The sequence below is a fragment of the Mirounga angustirostris genome, unplaced genomic scaffold, assembly GCF_029215605.1.
Source record: "Mirounga angustirostris isolate CCGP_5_RB_7025 unplaced genomic scaffold, mMirAng1.0.hap1 SCAF_10, whole genome shotgun sequence".
Taxonomy (NCBI): domain Eukaryota; kingdom Metazoa; phylum Chordata; class Mammalia; order Carnivora; family Phocidae; genus Mirounga; species Mirounga angustirostris.
In genome coordinates, this window is record NW_026991718.1 from 50,939,820 (window position 1) to 50,967,060 (window position 27,241).

Sequence of the window (27,241 nt, forward strand, 5' to 3'; positions counted from 1 at the left end):
TTGCTTTTTTACTCTGTTGATAGTGTCTTCGGATGCACAAAATTTTTTCATCTTTATGAAATCCAATTTGTCTATTTTTCTCTTGTTACCTGTGCTTTTGGGGTCATATCCAAGAAATCATTGCCAAATCCAATGTCTTAAAGCTTTGTCATATGTTTTCTTCTAAAAGTTTTATTACTTTAGGTCTTACATTTAGGTCCTTGATCCACTCTGATTTAATTTTTGTATATGGTGTTAGGTAAGGGCCCAACTTCATCCTTTTGCATTGTGGATATCCAGTTTTCACAGAATCATTTGTTGAAGAGACTGTCCTTGCCCCATTGAATGATCTTGGCACCGTTGTCAAAAATCATTTGACCACATAGAGGAAGGTTTATTTCTAGACCTTCTATTATATTCCATTGGTCTATATGTTTGTGTATATGCCAATTTCACACTGTTTTGATTACTGTAGCTTTGCAGTAAATTTTGAAATCAGTAAGTGAGTCCTCCAGATTCTTATTCTTTTTTAAAATTATTTTGGCTCTTTGGGATCCCTTAAGATTTCATATGAATTTTAGGATGTGTTTTTCTGTTTGTGCAAAAAACATCATTGGCATTTTGATTGCACTGATGTGTAGATCATTTTGGGTAGCATGACATTTTAACAATATGATGTCTTCCAATCCATGAACATGAAAAATTTATTTATTTGAGTCTTCTTTTAATTTCTTTCAGTAATGTTTCATAGTTCTCATTATACAAATCTTTCACCTCCTTGGTTAAGTGAATTCCTAAGTATTTTGTTGTTTTTGATGCTATTGTAAATGGAACTGTTTTTTTTTTAATTTTTATTGTTATGTTAATCACCATACATTACATCATTAGTTTTAGATGTAGTGAGTGTTCCATGATTCATTGTTTGTGCATAACACCCAGTGCTCCATGCAGAACGTGCCCTCCTTAATACCCATCACCAGGCTAACCCATCCTCCCACCCCCTTCCCCTCTAGAACCCTCAGTTTGTTTTTCAGAGTCCATCATCTCTCGTGGTTTGTCTCCCCCTCCGATTTCCCCCCCTTCATTCTTTCCCTCCTGCTATCTTCTTCTTCTTCTTTTTTTCTTAACATATATTGCATTATTTGTTTCAGAGGTACAGATCTGAGATTCAACAGTCACAGCACAATTCACAGCGCTTACCAGAGCACATACCCTCCCCAGTGTCTATCACCCAGTCACCCCATCCCTCCCAACCCACCCCCCACTCCAGCAACCCTCAGTTTGTTTCCTGAGATTAAGAATTCCTCATATCAGTGAGGTCATATGATACATGTCTTTCTCTGATTGACTTATTTCACTCAGCATAACACCCTCCAGTTCCATCCACGTCGTTGCAAATGGCAAGATCTCATTCCTTTTGATGGCTGCATAATATTCCATTGTATATATATACCACATCTTCTTTATCCATTCATCTGTCGATGGACATCTTGGCTCTTTCCACAGTTTGGCTACTGTGGACATTGCTGCTATAAACATCGGGGTGCACGTACCCCTTCGGATCCCTACTTTTGTATCTTTGGGGTAAATACCCAGTAGTGCAATTGTTGGATCGTATGGCAGCTCTATTTTCAACTTTTTGAGGAACCTCCATACTGTTTTCCAGAGTGGCTGCACCAGCTTGCATTCCCACCAACAGTGTAGGAGGGGTAAATGGAACTGTTTTTTATAATTTCCTTTACAGTTCGTTTGTTGTTCATATATAGAAACGCAGTTGATTTTTGTGTGTTGACTTTATATCCTGCTACTTTGCTGAATTCATTTATAGAAGAAAAATTTTTTTTATTTTTTAAAGATTTATTTATTTTAGAAAGAGAGAGAGAGAGTGCACATGAGTCAGGGGAGGGGCAGAGGGAGAGAATCTTTCAAGCAGACTCTCCACTGAGCCAGAAGCCCCATGTGGGGCTCAATCCCATTACCCATGAGACAATGACCTGAGCTGAAATCAAGAGTCAGACACTCAACCAACTGCACCACCTAGGCGCCCCTAGAAAAATCTTAAGTTAAACTTTTCATAATTGTAGATTCATATGTAGTTGTAAGAAATAATACTGAGAGGTCCCCTGTGTTCCTTATCTAGTTTTTCCTAATGGTGACATCTTGTAGAACTATTGTACAACATCACAACCAGGATATTGACATTGATACAATCTAGACCCAGAGCATTTCCATCACTACAAGGATCCCTCCTATTACACTTTTATACCCACATCTGTCTTGCATTCAGCTCCTTCCATAACCTGGGGTAATCACTAATTTGCTCAATATTTCTATATTTTGTCAGTTCAAGAACGTTATATAAATGGAATCAGATGGTATGTTATCTTTTGGAATTGGCTTTTTTCATTTAGCTTAAGTGTCTGGAGATCCCCCTAGATTGTTACATGTACCAATAATTCAGTCCTTTTTATTGCTGAAGAGTGTTCCATAGTATGGATGTACCACAGTTTAACATTTTTTTAAAAAATAATCTCTACAACCAACATGGGACTTGAATTCAGGACCCTGAGATCAAGAGTCATATGCTCTACCAATTGAGCCAGCTAGGCGCCCCTGGACATACTACAGTTTAAATATTCACCCTTTGAAGAACATATAGGCTGATTCCAGTCTTTGGTTATTACAAATACAGCTTCGTGGAACATTGGTGCATATGTTTTTGTGTGAACAAAAGCTTTCATTTCTCTAGGACAAATAAATGTCCAAGTGCTATTGGGGTCGTATGGTAAATGCATGGTTAAATTTATAAGAAACTGCCAAATTGTTTTCCATAGTGCCTATGCCATTTTACATTCCTACCAGCAAAATATGAGTGATCCAGCTTCTCAGCATCCTTGCCAGTAATTGGAGTTTTCACTATTTTTTAATTTTAACCATTCTGATAATTGTATAGTGATAATTCACTGTGGTTTTAATTTGCACTTCTTTTATGGCTAATGAGGCCAAACATTTATTTCATGTGCTTACTTGCTATCTGTATTATCCTATTTGTTGAAATGCTTCAGGGTGTCTTTTGCCTTCTTTCTTTCTTTCTTTCGAGAGAGAGACACAGAGAGAGAGAGATCAGTTTGGGGGGGAGAGGTAGAGGAAGAGGGAGAATCTTAAGCAGGCTCCCTGCTCAGTGTGGAGCTTGATGTGGGACTCAATCTCACGACCCTGTGATCATGACCCGAGCCGAAATCAAGAGTCAGATGCTTAACCAACTGAGTAATCCAGGTATTCCTCTTTTGCCCATTTTCTAATTTGATTGGTTTTTCTTTATTAATTATTTGTTAACTGTTGTTTAACTCATTTATTTTTAATACTTTATTTATTTGACAGAGAGATAGAGAGCACAAGCAGGGAGTGAGGCAGGCAGAGGGCGAGGGAGAAACAGGCTCTCCGCTGAGCAGGGAGCCCTATACAGGACTCCATCCCAGAACCCTGGGATCACGACCTGAGCCAAAGGCAGCAGCTTAACCAACTGAGCCACCAGGTGCCCCATTAACTCATATTTTTGCCAGTGGGTATGCAATTTCTTTAACACCATTTGTTGAAACAGCTATCTTTCCTCCATTGAATTGCTTTTGTGATTTTGTAAAAAATCAGTTGGGCATATTTGTGTAGGTATCTATCTGGGTTCTCTATTCTGTGCCATTAATCTATGTGTCTATCCTTCTACCAACACCACAGTCTCGATTACTATGGCTATATACAGTAACTCCTAAAATCAGATAGCCTGACTTCCCCCATTGTATTCTTCTTCAAAATTGTTCTAGCTCTTCTAGTTACTTTGTTTTTCCATATAAACTTTAGAATAATGCTGTTTATATCTACAAAAATATTATGGAGATTTTGATAACAATTACATTAAACCTATATTTCAATTTGGGGAGAATCAACATCTTCACTACGTAGAATCTTCTAATCACAGAATTTCTCTCCAAAGAAGTATTTAGATCATCCTTGATTTCTTTCATCAGTGTTGTAGTTTTCAGCATACAAGTTCTGTATCTTTTTTTTGTTAGAAGCACACACAAGTGTTTCATATTTTTGGAGCAAACTTAAACGGTATTGTATTTTAAGTTGTGGTATCCATGTGTTCACTGATAGCATTCAGAAATACAATTAATTTTTGTATGTTTTTCCTTTATACTGCAACCTTGCCGAACTTTTGTATTAGTTCTAGTTTTTCTGTTGATTCCTTGAGATTTTCTATGAAGACAATTATGTCATATGCAAACAGGGACAGTTTTATTTCTTCTTCGTTGATCTGTATGCCTTTATTTTCTGCAATAATTTCCAGCACTGTTCTTGTTCCCAATCTTAGAGAGAAAGCATTCGGTTTTTCACCATTAAGTATGATTTTATCTGTAGGCTCTTATAGATGCTCTTTACCACGTTGAGAAAGTTCTCTTCTCTTCCTATTTTTTGAGAGTTTTTATTTATGAATGGATGTTAAATTTTGTCAAATGCTTTTTCTACATTGATTAATATGACCATGTGATTTTTCTTCTTTACCTTGTTAATATGGTGAATTAGTCTGATTAATTTTCAGATGCTAAACCAGCCTTACATCCCTAGAATAAGCCCCATTTGGTTAAGGTATATAATTCTTTTTATGTCTTGCTTAATTCTATTTTCTTTTTTTTTTTTAAGATTTTATTTATTTATTTGATAGAGAGAGACACAGTGAGAGAGGGAACACAAGCAGGGGGAGTGTCAGAGGGGGAAGCAGTCTTCCTGCCAAGCAGGGAACCCCCGATGTGGGGCTCGATCCCAGGACCCTGGGACCATGACCTGAGCCGAAGGCAGACGCTTAATGACTGAGCCACTCAGGCACTCCTTAATTCTATTTTCTAATATTTTGTTAAGGATTTTGTATCTATACTTTTGAGAGTTACCAGTCTATACTTTTTTTATATTTGTCTAGTTTTGGTATCAGTAATATTAGCTTCATAAAATGAATTAGAGGGGAAATAAAACACATGATAATCTCAACTGATGCAGAAAAAATACTTGACAAAATTCAACATCCTTTCCTGATAAAAAACACTCAACAACTAAATAGACTGGAAGAGTTAAAATTGTTAAAATGTTAATAATTCTCCCCTCCCCCATTCTCTCTCTCTCAAAATAACTAAGTAAAATGTCAATAATTCCCAAAGTGATCTACACATTCAGTGCACAGGCAACAAAAGAAAAAACATATAGATTGGACTTTATCAAAATTAAAAACTTTTGTGCATCAAAGGACAGTATGAACAAAGTAAAAAGGTAACCCACAGAAGGGGAGAAAATATTTGCAAATTGTGTATCTGATAAGGTATTAATACCCAGAATATATAAAGAGCTCCTACAACTCAAAAACAAAACACCTAATTAAAACAATGGGCTAAAGACATAAATAGACATTTCTTCAAAGAAGAATATAGGTGACCAATAAGCACCGGACATTAGGAAAACAGAAACCAAGTAAGATACACTTTTTATGCATTAGGATAGCCATTATAAAAAAACAAAACAAAAACACCCTGAAAATAAGAAGTGTTGGTGAGGATATGGAAAAATTGGAACATTTGTGCATTGCTGGTAGGAATGGTACAGTCACTGTGGAAAATAATATGGCATTTCCTCAAGAAAGTAAACAGAATTGCCATATGATCTAGCAATCCCAATTCTAGGTACATACCCAAAAGAACTGAAAACAAAGACTTGAACAGGTATTTGTACACTATGGTTCATAGCAGCATTGTTCACAATAGCCAAATGGTAAAAACCCAAACATTACCCTCAGGTAAATGGATAAGCAAAATACGGTATATACATACAGTGGAATTTCATTCAGCCTTTAAAAAGCATGAAATTCTGATATATGCTACAACATAGATGAATCTTGAAGACATTATGCTAAGCGAAATAAGCCAGCCACGAAAGGGCAAAAATTGTATGATTCCACTTACATGAGGAAACTAAAGTAGTCAATTCATAGAGAAGGAAAGTCAGAAGAGTGGTTATCTGGGGCTATGGAGAATGAGGAATGGGTAGTTATTGCTTAATAGGTACTGAATTTCAGTTTGGGAGATGGAAAAGTTCTGGGAATGGATGGTGGTGATGGTTGCACAATAATGTGAATGTGCTTGATGCCACTGAACTGTACACTTAAAAATGTTTAAAATGGTAAATTTCGGGGCTCCTAAGTGGCTCAGTTGTTAAGTGTCTGCCTTTGGCTCAGGTCATGATCCCGGGGTCCTGGGATCGAGCCCCCGCATCGGGCTCCCTGCTCAGCGGGAAGCCTGCTTCTCCCTCTCCCACTCCCGCTGCTTGTGTTCCCTCTCTCACTGTCTCTCTCGCTGTCAAATAAATAAATAAAATCTTTAAAAAAAATAAAATGGTAAATTTCATGTTATGTATATATAATAAAAAAGTTGAACACACAATTTCTCATACAAAGTCATATACTCAAAGATATTTTTTTTCCCTTTAGTGGATTACTTAACATGAAGTAACCAGACGAGAATAATTGCTTGGCCATGTCTCAAAACTAGCTTTCCCTCTGATCAACAGTTCTTGGGACGCCCGCTCTGACTTCCTGCCCAAGGATCCATCTCACCCGTGACCTCAACAATTAGTAGTTGTCATTCAAGGCAGTCAGCTGACGGCAGCCACCACGAAGTCCACAAGGCTGGCATAAAAGTCTGCAGTTCACCACAATATATACTCTATCCAGACTCCCAAAGCAATGAAGGGAAAGGAGGAAGACCCTACAGGAGTTTAAAAACTTACTTCGGTCTCTACATCCAACTCTAACACAGGCATAATCCAAGCTAGATAAAGCAGAGGCTCTCAAACTTCAGCGTACACCTGAGTCATCTGAAAGGTCTGTTAAAACACAGGTTGCTGCCCATCCTACTCCCCAAAAGTAGGTTCTCATCCTGTAGGTCTGGCATGGGGCCCCCAAATTTGTAATTCCAGTAAGTTCCCAGGCAATGCTGCCAACTGCTGGGGACCACGCGTAAGAACCACTGAAGGGCATATTCAGAAGCATAATTCTGTCTGACCCCAAAGAAGGATCAAAGGGAGCAAGGAGAAATGTGAAGGGTGCTAAGCTGCCATTCTCCCCACCCCTCGCCCCTGTATTGTCATTTCTTAAATAAATACATTTTTTTCTAAACATTCAGCAAAATTGAAATGTAAACACCCAACTAGACACTGAACTTTATGGATGAAAAAAGTATCTATTCATAGTGACAGTTCAGTACCACCCATTACTTAGGATTTAGAAAGACATTTTCCATTGTCCTCTTTTTCTCTGTTTTCCTTGAGCTGGTTTGGGAACTTTAGAAAAAAAAAAAATTTGTGTGTGTGGTCAAAAGCTTTACTAGAGTCTTTAAGGTCTGTGATTCTATGAAAAAGCAACAAACAGCAAGCAATTGAGAGGGCAGAACCATAGTTGCATCCGAGCCAGGGGGAGGGTAGCACTGCCAGGGAGAGGAGAGGACCAGGGAGCTTCTCACAGGCAGCAGTCATCTGGTCCCCAATGAAAGAATTTCAATGAGGCAACAAAGAAACTCAGGACTTATTACAAAACACAGCACAGCCTCTGATTCCTCACCTGAACACAATTACTTGTCTAAACAGAGTCTGGCTGGACCCTCTGATCCTATCAAAGCTCATGGGTGTTATTTTTTTAAATGATTTGCCTTGAAGCTTTCATAAGAAATTCTCAGGGAATATTCTGCAGGGGTAAGAGAAGGGTGAAGGGGAAAGTCTTGTTACGTGTTGCTGGGCTGGCTAATATGGACTTATGATGCTGAAATGAATAGGCAGTAATTTTTCATGTTTACTCTCTAAAACTGCCACCATGAAACAAACCACCCTGAAAATATGTTTAGTGCCTCGGTTAAGGAAAAGTGGTAACAGTGTAAAATTAATTAGAATGATGTGATCCCCATATTTTCATAGGCATCTTCCCCAAGAACATAGCTAAGATTTTACTTTCCACCGATGGCAAGCGTCACAAACTCAGATAACTGTAGGGAACCAGCCAGTAACTTACAATAGTTGAAGAATATATATTGATAATTGAATATAACAAATTGAAAATAACTGACTATATAATAATTGAATAATAATAAATTGGAGTGATAAAAATCAAAGAAAATTCAAATGCCAGAAAGAAAATCAAACGTTATTTTTAACAAACTATGATTTAGGCATGTAACATAATACAAGCATTTATGACAGGAGAGATTATCAATTTGAAACTGACAAAATACAAATAAAAAAATAGGAACACTTAATTATTAAGGTTTTCGTGTAGCTCACAACATCTTAAACCTAAAACCAAGAATCTGACGCCATTTCCCTTGTACCAAGATGTCAATGTAGTTAGAGTTGCACACAATGTGTAATATGGAATTCTTCCCTGAATCTTTGAACCAAGAGCAGTATTTTTTTTAAGATCTTATTTATTTATCTGAGAGACAGAGAGAGAGAGATAGGGCACAAGTTGGGGGGGCCAGAGGCAGAGGGAGAAGCAGACTCACCGCTGATCCCAGGACCCCAGGATCATGACCTGAGCCGAAGGCAGACGCTTAATCCACTGAACCACCCAGGAGCTCCAATAGCAGTATTTTTTTAAATTGAGTTTCATAAGAGAAAACAACTCCTCTTAAACACAAACACTTTCAAACAAAAATAAAATTTTTGCATAGTGAGTTTTGAATTTAGGGTAATTCAAAGGTATTTGTGGAATTCTGTTCCTCCAATGTTATAATATTTAGCTTTTATACTTTCATTTGTAGCTATCCATTCACAGTATTGCTCTTAATTGAGAAATGTTAGCTTATTTTATTTTATTTTATTTTTTAAAGATTTTATTTATTTATTTATTTATTTATTTGAGACAGAGAGAACGAGAGAGAGAGCACATGAGAGGGGGGAGGGTCAGAGGGAGAAGCAGGCTCCTTGCTGAGCAGGGAGCCCGATGCGGGACTCGATCCAGGGACTCCAGGATCATGACCTGAGCCAAAGGCAGTCGCTTAACCAACTGAGCCACCCAGGCGCCCGAGAAATGTTAGCTTATTTTAATAAAGTATAAAATCAAAGAGCCTGTCTTAGAATTCAGTCTTAAATTCCATCATTTGGGGAATTAAGTTAAGACCTTAATTTTCATTGTTGGAAACTTCAGCATATGAAAATGATCCAGATTATTCCTTGCCAAATGTTTGCCAAAAAACATGTATTTACTAAAATGGGAGAACTGAATCATATAAATGTGGTACTCCCTGTGAATACCCCTGTAAAGAAATATTTGCAGTATCTACTTGAGCTGTAATTTAACCAGAAAAGCCAAATCTTTCAGCCATTCTTCACTGGTAAACTGAGGCAAAGATTTTCTCTTGGATGACAAGTACAAATTGATTTCTCTTAACAACTGAAAAAACATTTTCAGTCCTAAACTGCATATAGGATACTAGAGTTGTACAAACCATGAATCCTGCAAAGCCTTGAAATACCTAAAGTTCAAGAATCAGTATTCAGTTTATGGTGATAATTACTATACGCATTGCATTTTTAAGCCTTTGGACTAAAATTATTCATAGTGAAATCTGCAATAAACAGATTATTTTTTTAATTTTTTAAAGATTTTATTTATTTATTTATTTGAGAGAGAGAGCGCATGAGCAGGGGGGAGAGGTAGAGGGAGAAGCAGACTCCCTGCTGAGCAGGGAGCCTGATGTGGGACTTGATCCCAGGACCCTGAGATCATGACCTGAGCTGAAGGCAGACATTTAACCGAATGAGCCACCCAGGCACCCTACAATAAACAAATTATTAAATTCATGTCTTGTCCTTTCACCATGTCACAAAAATGCCCAATGTTAACCTAAACTATTTATTATTCCAGGAGCATTATCTATCATCAAGCTAATATATTTTTAACCTATTTTCATTAAATTTTGACAGACTTTTCTAACACACATAAATGAGTCATTTGATACTGGCCTTTTCCTGGGTGACAAATCCAAAAGTTCTTCGACCCCATTAAAATTTTCAGACACCACAGATATTTCTGTGTGATATTATCTATATATAGGTTTTCATGAGCTTAAATTGAAAATGCCATAAATACTTTAAATTTGAAATGTAATCTGCCTCTAAGTTCTCAGTCATATATTCAAGATGCTATGAGATAGTATTTCCAATAATATTGACATTTTTTTACATTTCTTTCCATTTGAGGTACATAATTTCTGCTCTACTCAAAAGGCATTGCTTTAGGAACTTACCATCTATATAAGGTATTGATACCAGGAATTTTTTTTTTTTTTTTTACCAAATAAATAAATACATATCATAGTGGCATCCTTATTGAATTCCCATCAAAAACAAACCTTATTATATCTTTTCTAAATACTAGTCACGGTGCTATGTGGAGTTGGTTTTAAAATGACATCTTAGGGATGCCTTAGGGTGGCTCAGTCAGTTAACTGTGTGCCTTCAGCTCAGGTCATGATCTCAGGGTCCTGGGATTGAGTCCTGGATCCAGAGTCCTGCTCAGCGGGGAGTCTGCTTCTCCCTCTACCCCTCCTCCCTGCTCCTGTGTGTTCCCACTCTCAAATAAATAAATAAAATCTTAAAAAAAAAAAAATGGCATCTTAATTTGCATTCTTTTTTTTTTTTTTTTTTAAGATTTTATCCATTTATTTGAGAGAGAGAGACACACAAGGCGGAGGAGGGAACACAAGCCGGGGGAGTGGGAGAGGGAGAAGCAGGCTTCCCGCCTAGCAGGGAGCCGATGCGGGGCTTGATCCCAGGCTCGATCCCAGGACCCGGGGACCAGGACCCCGGGATCAGGACCTGAGCCAAAGGCAGACGCTTAACGACTGAGCCGCTCAGGCGCCCCTAATTTGCATTCTTTTGACACAAACACACTTTGTTTGCATACTAAAACATGGGAATATTCTTTACTTACACACACACACACACACAAAAATCTCTTTCCTTTTTTTTTTTTAATAATAAAAAGGCCTTCTTTCCCCACTTTTGATAGGCAAGTGGATCTAAAATATACAGTCTTCCCTTCTTAAAGCTACAGGGGACAAACAGCAGCACAAGTAAAATCGAAAAATGACTATGGATACTTTGCCTAGATTTGGGAGTAAGAGGGAATGGTGGGGATGGTCTAAGTGGAGAGAACATGTCTCTCTAAAAGTGACAGGTACTCCCCAACTCCAGCCTCTTGCAGCCATGTGCTAATGTAATCTCAGTGTTTTCAGAGCTTCCAAGTCTTTAAACACGGGAAATGCAGATCTGTGAATGCTTGCGGGTTTACATGAAGCTGCTTTATTTCAAAGTGTTGGCAACTAATTAAAAAATATATAAAACACTGTGAGGGTCCAACAAATGTCCACAGCCCATTAATTTGGGACATTCCCTTCAATCCATCCTCCCCTAACCCATCATGAGATTTAAATCCTACCAACATCAATCTATATTCTTAGTAAAACTAGTAAAGTAAGCAATAGTCTTTTCACACAAAAAGGCCTCCCGTCCTTGGCTGTAGCTTCACAGTGTTCTACCCAGTGTTCTACCAAACCTTGGTTAACTGCCCAGAACTCCCAGTTGCATCTAAAAAGCCTAACTTTTTTGTTTTTGCTTTTTTAATGTCCTTACCTCCTTTTTGTTATCCAAACTGCTCTTGTTCTAAGAAAACTGAGCTCAAAATGGAGCTGTTTAGCTCTTTTAAACTATGCCTATAGAGATAAACAAACAAGAAAACTCCTGGGATGAGAAATTCCTATTCTGTTTCTATAGCCTGTTCATGTCAAAAATCTTAAATACATGGCACATATTCTAGTTCTTTACCTGAGAAGCAATTAGCCATTCCGTCTCCATAAAAAGTGAAAAAATCAATAGAACAAAAATGTTGAAGCAACTATGTCATTTATTTTTTTATTTAAAATTTTTTTTTAAGATTTTATTTATTTATTTGACAGAGAGAAAGAAAGCACAAGCAGGTGGAGCGGCAGGCAGATGGAGAGGGAGAAGCAGACTCCCCACTGAGCGTGGAGCCCCAGTTGGGGTTAGATCCCACAACCCTGAAATCCTGACCTGAGCCAAATCAAGAGTTGGACGCTTAACCGACTGAACCACCAGGCATCCTGCAACTATGTCATTCAAAATAAAGAATGGATGAAAACATTTTTAAGGAAGTAGGGATTTTGCATGTCATATTCTCTAATCATTCAATAAAATTCCAAATAATAAAAAGAGTTTTAAAAAATCACAAATACTTGGAAATTAACATACTACTAAATAATCTTTGTATCAAAGAAGTCATAAGTGAAATTACAAACCATTTAAAAGATGATGAAAAGGAGAAAATTTTAGAGGAATGAACTATACCATTTTAGGAGCTAAAATAGTCCTCGGGGGAAATTTTAAAGCCTTAAGTGCCTTCCTCATTAAATAGGGTTTTTTTTTTTAAATGTAAAGGAATTATTTATTCAAAATAAGGGAAAAGGATAAAAAGGAAAAAACATTAGGAAGCGGGAATTAATACAGATAAACTTAAGAATAACTTTAAAAGATAATAGCAAGGATATATAAATACAAAAGCTTGTTCTCTGAAAGAACAAGAGAACAAAACTAATTTTGGCAGAGTGGAGAAGGATGAAGAGGGTTGAATAAAATGCATAGGATCAGAAATAAGCAAAGGAATATCAAAGAGCTTTAGTAAACTGCAAGAGAATATCACATGCAACTCCACGGCAAGAAATTTAAAAACCAAAAGAAAATGAATAACTTCTTAGCAAGGTATAAATTACAAATTATAAAAATTGACTCCAGAAGTAGAATAGAAAATTTGAATAGATGAATCACTATAAAAGAGAAAAACTCATGTGTGTTGTATCTATATATGATACATATATGTGAGCATGAAGAAAAGAATAGCAACATATATTGCTACACACTCACACTGCTAAGATTGTATACATTACATTGCTAATATAAAGTTACATTGCTAAGATGTGGAATATAAAAAGGGAAAGATTAATCAAAACATAACTATTAAAAAGTATCAGTATCTAGGGCACCTGGGTGGCTCAGTCAGTTAAGCACCCAACACTTACTTTTGGCTCATGTCATGATCTCAGGGTTGTGAGATCTAGCCCCATGTCAGGCTCTGTTGCTGGGTGTGGAGCCTACTTAAGATTTTCTCTCTGCCTCTTCTTTCTCTCCCTCTCTCCTTTAAAAACAATTGCTTGGTCTCCTATTCCATTCTCTTTTTTTTTTTTTTTTAAGATTTTATTTATTTGACAGAGAGAGACACAGCAAGAGAGGGAACACAAGCAGAGGGAGTGGGAGAGGGAGAAGCAGGCTTCCCGTTGAGCAAAGAGCCTGATGTGGGGCTTGATCCCAGGACCCTGGGATCATGACCTGAGCCAAAGGCAGACGCCCAATGACTCAGCCACCCAGGCGCCCCTATTCCATTCTCTTTTGTCATTTTAATTTTTATACTATCATTTTATTGAAGTGTTGAGAACTCTTAAATATTGTCTTTTCAAGTTTCTGAAATCTACCTAAGTGTTCGTTGTAATAACAGTAATTACCATCTGACACTTAGCACGAAGCAGACAATATGCTCAATAATTTAATTATCTCATTTAATCCTCAAACCCTGTGAGGTAGGTACTATTATTAGACCAATTTTACAGATGAGGGAACTGAATTTAGAGGAGTCTGTGCTCTTAGTACGCTCTATTGCTATAAAACTAATGGTTAAAAACCCCAACGAAACAAAACTACAGCAAACTGGCAATATATGCAATGAAATAAAGCATGGTAACACCTTCATTCAATGATTATGAGATATCAAGTAGAGGTGCCCAAATTTTGGATCAAATAATGTTAATGTTTATACAATTTATAGTACTGGTAATCATAAGGTGTTTGCAGATGGCAAAGGGTAAATAACATTTGTATAGTCATGGCTAAACAGACCTGGGTGACATGTAGTAAATAAGAGAAATTTTTTAAATTTCTAAGCAGTTTTGAAAAAAATGGGATGCATATTTGTTAGAATACAGGCTGAGCTGGTATAACAATGGCCCCAAAATAAGATGGCTCAAATAAGATCAGTGTATGTTTCTTTCTCAATTAATTGTCTAGACACAGGCTTAGCTTTGTTCTGTGATGCTAAGCCCCCAGGTTCCTCCCACCTTGTTGCTTGCATTCTCTTTGTCTGCATAGTTGAAGTTAGCAGTCTGCCTTCCAGTCCACGTGCAGAAAGAAAGAGGAGGGGAGAGCAAACCCAATCTTCTCAAAGCATGCTTTCTCAACAAAGACAATATCACCTTCAAGGGGGCAAAAGCTGGTGCGTGAGGAATAGAAGGGCAAAAAAAAAAATTAGTGTTTTCGTAGATAAAGCACATATATTCATATAAAGTGAATAAACAGATATACAGTGTATCTGTAGTATTAAAATTTTATGGAGGAAATTGGTGGGGGGAAGCCTAAAAAGGCTCCTCATGGCAGTGATAATAAAAAAAGGTTGAGAAACTGTGTTAAAGGCAAGTACCAGGGGCACCTGGGTGACTCAGTCGGTTTAGCATCTGCCTTCGGCTTGGGTCATGATCTCAGGGTCCTGGGATGGAGCCCTGCGTTGGGCTCCTGCTCAGTCAGGAGCCTGCTTCTCCCTCTTGCTCTGCATCTCCCCTCCATTTGTTCTCGCTCTCAAATAAATAAATAAATTTCTTAAAAAAAAAAAAAAAAGGCAAGGGCGCCTGGGTGGCTCAGTTGGTTAAGCGACTGCCTTCGGCTCAGGTCATGATCCTGGAGTCCCGGGATCGAGTTCCGCATCGGGATCGAGTTCCGCATCGGGCTCCTTGCTTGGCAGGGAGTCTGCTTCTCCCTCTGACCTTCCTCCCTCTCATGCTCTCTGTCTCTCATTCTCTCTCTCTCAAATAAATAAATAAAATCTTTAAAAAAATAAAATAATAAATAATAAAAAAAGGGCAAGTACCAAAAGTTGCACACATCTCTTCTGCTCCAAGAACTTAATCACAAAGGTAAACCAGCTGCTAGGGAAGCTAGGAAACAGACACTAATACACTGGCTACTGACCCAGAGTAAACTCTTCCCATTTGAGCCTCTTCATAAGGCTACGTGAGTGTTCTCATGACATGACAGTTGATTTCTCTCACAGAATCCAAGAGACTACAGTGGAAACAGCAATGTCTTTATGACCAAGCCTTGGAATCCACACACAACCACTTCGCCACTTATACATAGGTATACAGACCAATCCTGATATAAGGTGGGAGGAACCTATATAAGGATGTGACTACCAGGAGGCTGGGTCTGGGGATCATCTAGGAGATTGGCTTTTTATTTGGAGTATAATCAGAAGTTCCCGTATTTGTATAACTGGAAAAGTCATTCAGGTTAAATTCTAGTTTTCCTTCAAGGCCCTGATGAAATGTTAACTTCCTAGCCAGAATTCATTGCTTCCTACTTTGTGATTCTACATCACATTTTTCTCACCTCTGGTGCAATACCTATTACACTGTATGATGGCTCACTATGTACCAGGCTGTCTCTCCAATGAGAATACAAAACTGAGGTTTACTTATTTTGATGCCCTCCAAGCTCAGTGTTGAACTTAAAAAAAAATTTCAGCCACTGTCAGTTTCTGGTAGGGAAACCAGTCTGGGACCAAGGTAAGAAGCCTTCTAAGTTATCTATTTAGCTCATCAATGATTTGCCTTATATACCTAAACAACTTGCTTAAAACAAGCCAGTAACCTAGCAAATAAAACAAACCCAGAATACAAATTTATTCATTTCAATTATCTTCTCTGTCCACCAGAATTTTCATATAGATAACTTTACAGGAGCAGGCAAATTAAAAATCTCAACATCGCTAGGTGAGTTTTATAGGAGAAAATGTGTGATCCAATGGAAAGCCATCTTTGTGTAGATCATGCCTTTCCATATTATCTAATTTCAGCCTTTCATTGCTGTTGAACTATTATACTTTATTAGTTTGTACTGAAGAAAAGTTAGAGTGATGTAAAATAACTCTTGCCTCTAGGCATATAAATTCTGTCTGGTGGAGCTTCAAGTGACTCCCCTCTACCCTGAAAGAGGCCAATTCTGCTTTCATTTGCATTTTCCTCATCTATAAATATGTCTGTTCTTTGGCTTCTCCCTTTGAACTGGCTGTAACATCTTCCTGGTTCTCTCATTTAATTAATGAGTTAAATAAAATCTTCAACATTTGTAAACTTTATATTTTTTTTTTAAGATTTTATTTATTCATTTATTTGAGAGAGTGAGAGAGAGAGAGAGAGAGCACATGAGAGGGGGGAGGGTCAGAGGGAGAAGCAGACTCCCCGCTGAGCAGGGAGCCCGATGCGGGACTCGATCCTGGGACTCCAGGATCATGACCTGAGCCGAAGGCAGTCGCTTAACCAACTGAGCCACCCAGGCGCCCCGTAAACTTTATATTTGTATGAGAATCATGATTTTTACCTATTCTTTTAAAATTGTCCTTCAACAGCCCATATATACAGGACAAGAGGGATTGGTTGGGTGATCTTAACCAAAATGAAAAAGCACAGACCAGAATTACACAAACGTGGACTCAAATCCCAGCTCTCTGATGCACTTGGGACCACGGCACTTCGCACCTGCAGAAACACCCCATTCACACTGCAGTATCTACGAACGGGGCTTCCCTGCACGGCACTCCGCACAGGTCTACACTGCCCATGTGGCATTGCCACTTCCTCCACGAGAGCAATTTGTGTGCATCATGTGTGTCCCAGCGGAGAGCCTGTCCCTTGTCTTTGCCTTGGTGATGGATGAGATGTTTTATGAACCAATAAAACATCTATATGTGCTTCACTGTCATAATTAAGCAAACAGCATGGGAGTAGAAATGAATAAGGGAAAGCGATAAGAAGGGCCTTTAAGTGTTAACAGCTTTGGTCAGCACTGTCCAACAGAATGTTTTGTAATGATGGAAATGTTCTAGATCTGTGCTGTCCAGTATGGTAGCCACTACCCCCCACAGGTGGTTATTGAGCACTTGAAATGTCGTTAGTGTGACTGAGGAACTGAATTTTTAATTTTAATCTAATTTTAATCAACTTACATTTAAATACATGTGGCTAGTGGCTACCACATTGGACAACACAGGTATTGCTACTAGTAGAAAGAAAAATTTCTAGACTCAGAAAAATGGGAGATGTAGGCTTCTCAAGCTTTTTGGTGCAAGGACCTACATATTTAAAAAGCACTGACAAGATCTCATTCTTTTTTTACAGCTGAGTAATATTTCATTATATATATGTACTACCTCTTCTTTAGCCATTCATCTATCAATGGACACTTGGGTTGCTTCCATATCTCGGCTATTGTAAATAATGTTGCAAGAGGGGGTGCCTGGGTGGCTCAGTCACTAAGCGTCTGCCTTCGGCTCAGGTTATGATCCCAGGGTCCTGGGATCACCCCTGCATCGGGCTCCCTGCTCCGCGGGAAGCCTGCTTCTCCCTCTCCCACTCCCCCTGCTTGTGTTCCCTCTCTCACTGTGTCTCTCTCTATCAAATAAATAAATAAAATCTTTAAAAAAAAAAATGCTGCAATAGGAGGGATGGGTGAAATAGATAAAGGAGATTAAGAGGTATAAACTTCCAGTTATAGAATAAATAAGTCACAGAGATGAAAAATACATCATAGGGAATATAGTCAATAATATTGTAATGACATTGTATGGTGATAGATGATGACAACACATATGGTGAGCAAGGAATAATGTATAAAATTGTCAAATCAATATGCTGTACACCTGAAACTAATATAATATTGTGTCAATTATATTTCAATAATAAAAAAATTGCAACACACACAAAAGTAATAGAAAAATAAATAAAAACCACTGAAACTCCAAAGAACTTTTATTTATGTGGGTTATATCTACCAGCAATCATTATCTTAAGAGAAATAGAAGTTTAAAAATATTTATTAGTCCATTTAGAAATGATAATAAACCCATTATTTTAGGGAAAAATGTATTTTCCAAAACAAAAAATAAATTAGTGAAAAGAGTGGCACTGCTTTATATTTCTGCCTTTAGGCTATTGCAATATCACATAACCTCTGGAAAACTCCACTGTATGCTCATAAGAAAAAAGGCAAATATCACATCAATATTATTATGGAAAAGGTCTCAGGAACTCCCTGAGACTGCACTTTGAGAACAATTCATCTAGCTATAGGGTAAGTAACAGCAATGGTTTACTGATACAAAATGTTGCACTTTGAGAACCATTCATCTAGCTATAGGATAAGTAACAGCAATGGTTTACTGATACAAATGTTTAGATACTCCCTTTCCTAGGGCCACTCTCCAACCCTGTTGCAGACAGCCCCATAGCAGCAGGTTACCATTCAAGGGCAAGGATACAGCAGGAGGCAGAAGATAAGGAAGTTAAGTGAAAGCCTATAGAGTAAACTGTGGGATCTTAGTCCCTGTGCAGAAAAGAATTCTCATAGCAGGCCTGAGACCTCTATCCTTTGAAAGGTCTGCTTGCAAAGTTAATTCTTGGCTGGAATCTAGGAACTTTGATTTCAGAAAGGATCCCACCATTCCCTGATAAGAGTTGTTTAATATACCTAATCATAGTTGGCACAAACAGTGTAGTTTATGCTGAACACCTGCTTTCCCTGGGAGTCCAGAATTTTGGTTGGTACGTGCTAGGCAGAGGGTGCCTATGTGAACAGTCCCCAATAAAAATCTTGGGTGTGGAGTCTCTAATGAGCTCCCTTGTTAGATAACACTTCACACATGTAGTCACAATTCAGTAATGAAGGGATTAAGCATCTCCTGTGTGACTCTACTGCAAGAAGATTCTGGAAGTTTCTGCCTTGTTTCCTCTGGACTTCACTCCATGTTCCTTTTCTTTTTGCTGATTTTGCTTTGAAGCCTTTCACGAAAATAAATTATAACTGTGAGTATGACCACATGGTGAGTCCTGTGAAACTTCCTAGTGAATCACTGAACCTGGAGGTGATCTTGGGGACTCTTGACACAGTCCCTTTCATTGGCCCTGCTCCCAGCATGTCAACACCCAGGATTATATCCCACACTGCAGAGGACTGGAGGCTTCTCTCTGAAGAAACTGAAAAATGAAGAGAAAAAAAGGACTACAAAGGGTAGAAACAACGCAAAAAGCAAAGGGAAGTCCCAAAATAAAACTACAATGAATATCTTTAAAAAGATAAGAAAATATACAGCATTGATAAAGAGTAGAATGCTATAAAAAGAAGCAATTGGAACAAGAAACAGCAATATGAAATTGAAAATATAATAAATTGAAATTCTGAGTAAAATGGCTAGGAGATAGTGTTGAAAACTTGCCCAGAGAAGTTGGGGGGTAAAAACAGAGAGAAAGAGATGAAAAACAAAAGAGAAAAGATAGGAAAATTGAAGGATCAATCCAGGAGGTCCAAAATTCCAACTAAGAAAAAAAGAGAACAGAATAAATGGAAGGAAGAAATTTTTAAAGCAAATTTCAGCACACTACAAAAAACACAAGAGGCATCAGGCTGTGAGAGCTCACCAAGTGCAGAGCACAATGAATGAAAAAAAGAATCACATCAAGGTCACCAAATCATCAAATTTCAGAATACCAAAGAGAAGATTCTAAAAAGCTTTCAGAAAGGAAAAACAACCCATAAAGGGATATGAGACTTAATGATACCAGATTTCTACACAGTAATACTGACAACAGACACTCTAAAATTAAATCTTAATCATTCTGAGGAAAAACCTAGAATGTCATATTCAGCCAAACTATAATTCAACACCCCAGCCATGAAGAAAAACATTTTAAGACATACAAGGACTTTGAAAATTTCTTTTCTTAGAGTGTAACTGTACTAAGTGCTTGAGCAAAATGATTGAGTCAACCAATAGGATCTAGGTAACAAGATCCAAAACAGGAAAGAGGTAAACCAGGACTAGAGCTATGCACCAAACCTAGAGGACTTTATCTTTTAGTCCTTCTATTCAGAATTCCATTTTGGCTATCACATGTTTAATTTCATTGAACACTTTCTTGTTCTCTGATTGTTTCTTTCCATAGCATCCAAATCCTATTTTATGGGTACAGTCTCTTTTCTTAACTCTTTAAAGATACTAATCTCTAGGTTGGTTGCAAACCTAGAAACAGACCAGATGTACGTGAAGAATGACACCTATAGGAAGGAAGTCTTATGGAAAAAATGAAGTTGATAAGATTCTTGTAATTGTTTGAGCATTTGACAGCATTTGAGTACTTGGAAAAAGCCATAGATTTGACAGAAAATTAGGTAAGTGGAAAAAAAAAAAAACAATCTTTATCTTTTGGCTCAAAGGCTAGTCATATTTACCTAATCATAATAATATAAAACCTAACTATTGATTTAACTAAATATTGAGATAAAATCTCAATTGAGAGGATGGAGGAAGTGGAAATAGAACAGAGAGAGAGAGTAAAGGCATTAAATCCTCACCATAAAGTATCAATTCTCAATTTACAAAAAAATAAAATAAATAATATCTAAATCATTTAAGTCAAGAAATAGTTATAAAGTATACTTTTACTTTAAGACTTTAGGAGGTAAATACTAGAAGAAAAAATTACCAGTTGAAAGTGGTTGCCGTAACAGGGAGAAACAAGGACTTAAGACAAATGAACATGTGTCTCATATTTTTGTGGCAAGTTGTAAAGAACTGCTTTATTTTGTTCAACTATATGTGTGTGTGTGTGTGTGTGTGTGTGTATATATATATGTATATTTGATTTTAAAGTAAAATTTAAAAAAAAATTGGGGCACCTGGGTGGCTCAGTTGGTTAAGCAATGGACTTTGGATTTCATTTCTGATCAGGTCATGATCTCAGGGTGGTGAGATTGAGCCCCAAGTTGGGCTCTGTGCTCAACATGGAGTCTGCTTGTCCCTCTCCTTCAGCCCGTTTGCGCTCTCTCTTTCTCTTGCAAATAAATAAATAAAATATTTTTTAAAAATAATTTAATGATATTTAAACTGGAAGCTTTTACAATTCCATACGCCATGTTCAAGTACACTAAGTGGTTTCCTCTTCATTCAGCAAAAGCGCCTGTATTCAACACCCCAACCATGAAGAAGACTCTTCCTTTAATTGTTTTGATTAAGGTCCATCTCCTTTCTTTATACTCTCTCTATGTTCTAACCACTTTTTAAAAAAAAACCTTTTATTGAGGCACCTGGGTGGCTCAGTCAGTTAAGTATCTGTCTTTGGCTCAGATCATTATTTCAGAGTCCAGAGATGGAGCAGGGAGCCTGCTTCTCCCTCTCCCTCTGGCTGCCACTCCCCCGGCTTGTGCTCTCTCTCTCTCTCTCTGTCAAATAAATACATAAAATCTTAAAAAAAAAAAAAAAACAACCTTTTCTTGAGGATGCTCCCTATGTACTGATATGAAAAAAATCTCCATGATACACTGTTGAATGGAAAAAGCAAAGGAAATAAATGGCAAATATATCCAAGAAGGGAAAAATGTAGATCTGTTTTGACTCGGATATGCATAAAATATCTCTGGAATGATAAGCAGTAAACTAGTAATAATGCTTACCCAGGGTAGGTGAATTGGAGAAATGGGAATTGAGGAGATGAGGAACAGGGGAAAGAGGGAAACTTCATTGTATAACATTATTTTTTACGTTTTGATCTTTAACCCTGTAAAATCACTGACTACTCAAAAAATATATTTTTTTAATTAAAAAAAATACACCTTTTTATACTCTTTATCTTGGTACAAAATTACACACAAAATTAAAATATCACACATTGAACTTGCACACTTACATGCCAACTTCAGAACTTAATTACCAGGCTTTTAATCACTACATAAATAAATCTATTAACCTGTATTAAAATTACAAAGGCTCAGATAAAATAGAAAGAGTAAACCTTGGGGATAAGCAGGGACATATGGATAATCCCCATTTATCTCTAGGGATTTGATGATTATTTGAAAGACAGAATGGTTTCAATGCCTACATATGTAAATATAGTCTTTGCTTTTTTCCTTCTTTAAACCTAGCTCCTTCTTTAAACCTAGCTCCTTCTTTAAACCTAGAGTTTTTAAACTTTACTAAGCAGAATTTCTCTCCAAGTGACAAGGCTGAATATTAAATCAAGCATAGTCTTTACTATACTTCAGAATCTTCTTATACTTCTTTTAACCAAAATGGAAAACTCTTCATACTTTTTAAGTATTCTTTTTTTTACCCTGATATTATATTATGACCATCTTTTGATTTTGTCAATTTTTTCTACAGCATGATTAGTAATGGCTGCATATGTTTACATTACATTAATATATCAACCATAATATATTAATCAACATATTAACATATTATATATTATGTTATAATACAATGTCATATAATACAATATATATTAACATATTATAATACAATATCAATATTACATTGTATTAATATATTAATTAATATATTACATTGTATAGATATTCTCTGACTTAAATTATTTTACCATTTCCCTATTTTGGGACCTTGAGTGTTTTCAAAGTTTCACCATCATAAGCAACATTGCAACAAATATCCAAGTAACTAACCCTATGTACATATCCATTATTATTTCCTTAGAGTAAATTCTTAGAGGTAGAATTGCTGGGTCAAAACGTATCTAAAAATTCAAGAATTTTAACAACAATGGCCAAAATGCCCTCCAAAAACCTACTTAACTGTTAATGGGAAACTAAATATACTTAAGGGAAATGACAGGATGCTTTACTGATTCAGTGTGTGAGTCTTCAGGTACCCCAATGAATCCCCAAATCTCAAACTGTGAAATGTTGTACACGTAACATGTCAAAAAGTCAAAAAAGAGGCTATTGAACCTTGACATTAAAACCATAGCTCTTGGGCGCCTGGGTGGCTCAGTTGGTTAAGCGACTGCCTTTGGCTCAGGTCATGATCCTGGAGTCCCGGGATCGAGTCCCATATCGGGCTCCCTGCTCGGCGGGGAGTCTGCTTCTCCCTCTGACCCTCCCCACTCTCATGCTCTCTCTATCTCATTCTCTCCCTCAAATAAATGAATAAAATCTTAAAAAAAAAAAAAAACCATAGCTCTTACATGAATGCTGCAAGAAATGTAGGCTTCAGAGAAAGGGGAAAAAGAACTCTTAGCAATGACATATCACTGAAAAATGGCAGACTCGAGTTCTCAAAGCCTTCCAATTTAATGTCATTCTAAAAGTCACAGTATTTCCTGTTAGTTATAATATTCAAAATTATTAAAGCATTTTTTGTCATCACATCCATATCTTAAAGGAGAAAATGCCATAAAAGTTTCTGCTGGTGCTGACATTTCAATGGAGAAAAATAAAATTTTTAACACAACCAATAAGCCCCACACTCCCTGAAGTTGCATACTCAACACCATAATTTAACACCGTTCAAAATTTGGAACCTGAATATGTAGTTGTGGGTCAAAGCAGGCCTAAGTAAACTGGGATAAAATAATCTTTCAAAATTGATGACTCAAACACTGTGCATGGGTTTTTCTTTTATTTTTCTGTATTTTGTAGAATTTCCTTAATAAAAGAAAGTGCATAAACATAAATTAAGAAAGCTCAAACTTATTATTTAGGAATCAAAGTGTGGGTGTTGCATTCAAACGATTACCCTGACATTAAAAACTATTTTTGGATGAGATACAGCATATTATAAAATTGTAGAAATCATGAGAAACATAATGTAACTTTCTTAAAAAAGAGCAATCCCAACAAATTCTTTAAACCATACTCTTCTCATAGAACAAAAAACTAAGTTTTCCTCACCACCACAAAACGTCCCCAGAGGCAAAAGGTAAAGAATCACTGCACGTGATAGCTCACTCATCTCCCCTCTCTAAAGTACACTTAAAGTTCAAAAAATATATATATTTGATTGCAATTAAAAAGGCACCTTTGTTTCAAAAAAAACTTGAGGTTCAAATAAGAAGTTACTAAGAATCATGGTTACTAGGGACAGCAAAACACTACCCAAGTCCTTTAAGCATATGCAAAAAAAAAAAAAAAGGATATACAGAAAAGATGAATTAAGGGTGCCTTTTGATTTTACAAGACAATTCACAGCAACATTCACAACTGTAAAAGGATGTATTTCAAGTACTTACACTTTTCCTAATTACTAAATAAAAGAGAGCAACATTTTTATTTTCCAACGCCCTAATAAGAACAATAATTACAGTATTCTCCAATCTCCAATATGCTCTCATTTTAAAAAAATCCATAATCTTCTGATCCTTGGTAGGCAGCAAACTAAATTCCAGCACCTTTTTCTCAAGCCAGGAATTCCTTTCCCTAATCCTTAAGGAATAAGAAATAGACACTGCTTTTCAACTCAAACCAATAAACGGGGTCTTGGGAAAGAGCAGAGCAAGCTGAAACAATGTCACCAGAGCTTAGATCTAGAAAGGAGCGCCAAGAATGCATGACAGAACACTGGACGTTGCGTTCTGCAAAATGTCTATCATTCTCCTCTCTCGGCTCGCACAAAGGCCACAAAGATTGGGAGAGGGCAGTACAGTACCGATACGGGGTTGTCAGAGCAATTCACTTAACAACTCTAAGCGTCGTTTGAGTCTGCTCCAGCGAGAGGACCGGACGTAGACTCGGGCCACCGGGGGAAAAGAGCTGATGCTGCTACGGAGAGCAGCCCGGCCCCCCGCCCCCTCCCCCCGGCTGGGATGTGACCAGTATCCTAACAGGTATGCAGCTCGCCTTTCTGGGGACTCTTGGAATGTACAAATCGCTGCAATAAACAGCCGGGCCGGGCTAGTGTCCGCAGGCAGCGCTGGGAGCCGGGGCGTGACAAATTCCCCGCGGCTGTCAAGTGGACTGGGGGCGGGGCCGCACGCGCTATTTACACCATTCCAAAGTCTGGAACCTGGGTATGTAGTTGTGGGTGAAAGCAAACCTAAGCAAACTGGAAAAGCAAAATCCCTCAAAACTGATGACTCAAAAAAAAATTTTTTTGATGACTCAAAACACTATCCATGGTTTTTCTTTTCTGTACTTTGAGAAATTCCTTTCATTAAGAAATCTATTACTCTAAAATAAGAAAGCTCAAACTTATTATTTAAGGAACAAAAGTGTCAATGTTGCATTCAAAGAACTACTTCCCTGAGATCAAAAACTACTTTTGGATGAGATACAGCGTATTATGCAATGCTACAAAGTGATTTTTTTAAAGGGCAATCTTTAAAAAGAGCTCCAGCTCGTGGGATCTGTTTCTCTGATTTTGAAGACGCCTCATCACCACTGCGCCGTGTCCCTGCAGTGTAAAGGATCGTTTACTTAATCGTGCTCTCCCAAGACCCGCCCGCACAGCGCCCCGTCCACAGAGCCTGTCCAGACCCGGGAAAGAGCTGCTGGGACCGCGAAGCCGAGCGACAAGTGCCCGTGAGGCGTCCCACGGCTGTTCGCTGACCGTCTGGAGTCTCCGCACACACAACTTGCGCAGCGCTTAAGACCGGCCTACTCGGGGAGTGACAGTAAAGGGGGGGAGGAGGGGAAGCGGAATTTGGACCCGAACCCCGTGACACGAGGATGCCTTGGCACGGACCCTGTCGGCCCGCCGGCCCTCGCCAGCCCAACCACTGCCAATAGCCCCAGAGGACGCAGCAGGGCAGGGAGCCCAGGGGGCAAAGGAAGCGCTCACCGCTTCAGATGGTCCGAAGCCCGCCGAGCTGCGGTGGTCGCGGAGACCAAACTAGGCGCCGTAGCCGCTGCTGCAGCCCGGGTTGTAGCCCCGGCAGGAACCGGATCCCGGGGCATCGCCGGCGGCTCCCACAGCACTCGCGCGGCTCCCAGAGCTAGGCGCACGCCGCCTCTTCCGCCACCCGGCACAAGGCTCCCCGGAGCGGCCCGCCCACCCCCGAGGAGGGCCAATGGGCGTGGAGCGCGGGAAGCCGGGGGCGGGGCGCGAGAGGCCTGGCTGCCCAGCGACGCTGTCAGGCTGAGAGGTCCTAGCCCACCCGCCGGGAGCAGTCCAGGTTTCTGAGTCCCCCGCCTTGGACTCGTGTGGAGAGGGCAGGGGACGCACATTCCGCAGATAAAAGATCTATGAGAGTCTGAGATGTTCGGGACACACTTCTGATTTTGCAGGGTCTCTTTCTTTCTCTTTTTAGACTTCTTCGTCCGCTGTTTACGGAAAACCAGCCAGTGTTTGGAGACGCACTGGAATGAGAAACAGTGCCTACTTTCAGGGATCTCCCAATCAGTCGGGTGGAGGAGCAGATAAGGAAACAGGTAACTAGGAGAGCCCTCATGAGATGCATTCCAAAATCAAAAGTCATGTTTTGCAATGGGGGGATGTGGGGAGGAGATAGGGGGGATTCTGCTAGGAGAGAACTAAAAGGCTTGTTACTCTGCAATACTTGTAGCCATGATTCACAGTGCGGAACAGTGCGTACATCTTTCTCGTTTTCTTTTTTTCTTAATGACATCCAGATAATATGCACGACAGTTAAATATTTCAACAGCATCAAAAATACATGATATACAATGAAAAGAGAATTCCATTATCCACTGCTCCCTCCCCCAATTTTCTTTCCTGTTAGAATATCACTGCTAACTAATTTGTTGTATGTCCTTTCAAAGTCACTGTGCAGTAAATATATATGTAATATATATGCTGTGTATGTTATATATATACATACTCTTCGCCCAATCTCCTCTCTCCTCCCTTCCCCCCCCCCCCCCCCCCGGCCCGGTACTCTACACAGTTTTGCCACCTTGGTTTTCTTCACTTAACACTATATTTTGGACAACTTTTATTATTTGTGCTGATTACATAGTATTTCATCAAATTATTGTTTCAAGTTTTTCCCATTCTTTTGCTTTTACAAACAGTGCTATGGTCAGTAGTTATATTCTTATTTATAGCCATTTGGCATGTGAACAAATGTCTGTCTAGGCTAAATAACTAGGTGTTGAAGGCTAGATCCTAAGGTATGGACTTTAAAAATTCTGATAAATGTTGCCACACTGCTCTCCATACAGTTTGTGTCAGTTTATGCTCCCACAGCAATTTATCGGGGTTTCTGTTTCCTCACATCTCTCTATACAGTATGTTATCAAACTTAATTTTTAA

At 38.4% G+C, this 27,241-nt stretch overlaps 1 protein-coding gene across 6 annotated transcripts in view; it reads right to left on the reverse strand.

The window, feature by feature from the left end:
- The window catches only part of ZNF638 (zinc finger protein 638), a 128,953-nt gene extending 102,994 nt beyond the window's left edge, over positions 1-25,959 (reverse strand). For 5 of the 6 annotated variants that reach the window (XM_054509768.2, XM_054509767.2, XM_054509769.2 and 2 more), the window contains exon 1: positions 25,808-25,959. In XM_054509768.2, coding sequence (XP_054365743.1) covers positions 25,808-25,923 — 116 coding nt within the window. In that variant the 5' untranslated portion in view covers positions 25,924-25,959. The remainder of the gene's footprint in view (positions 1-25,807) is intronic. The other variant, XM_045884787.3, reaches the window with a different exon arrangement.
- Between the last annotated feature and the right edge of the window lie 1,282 nt (positions 25,960-27,241).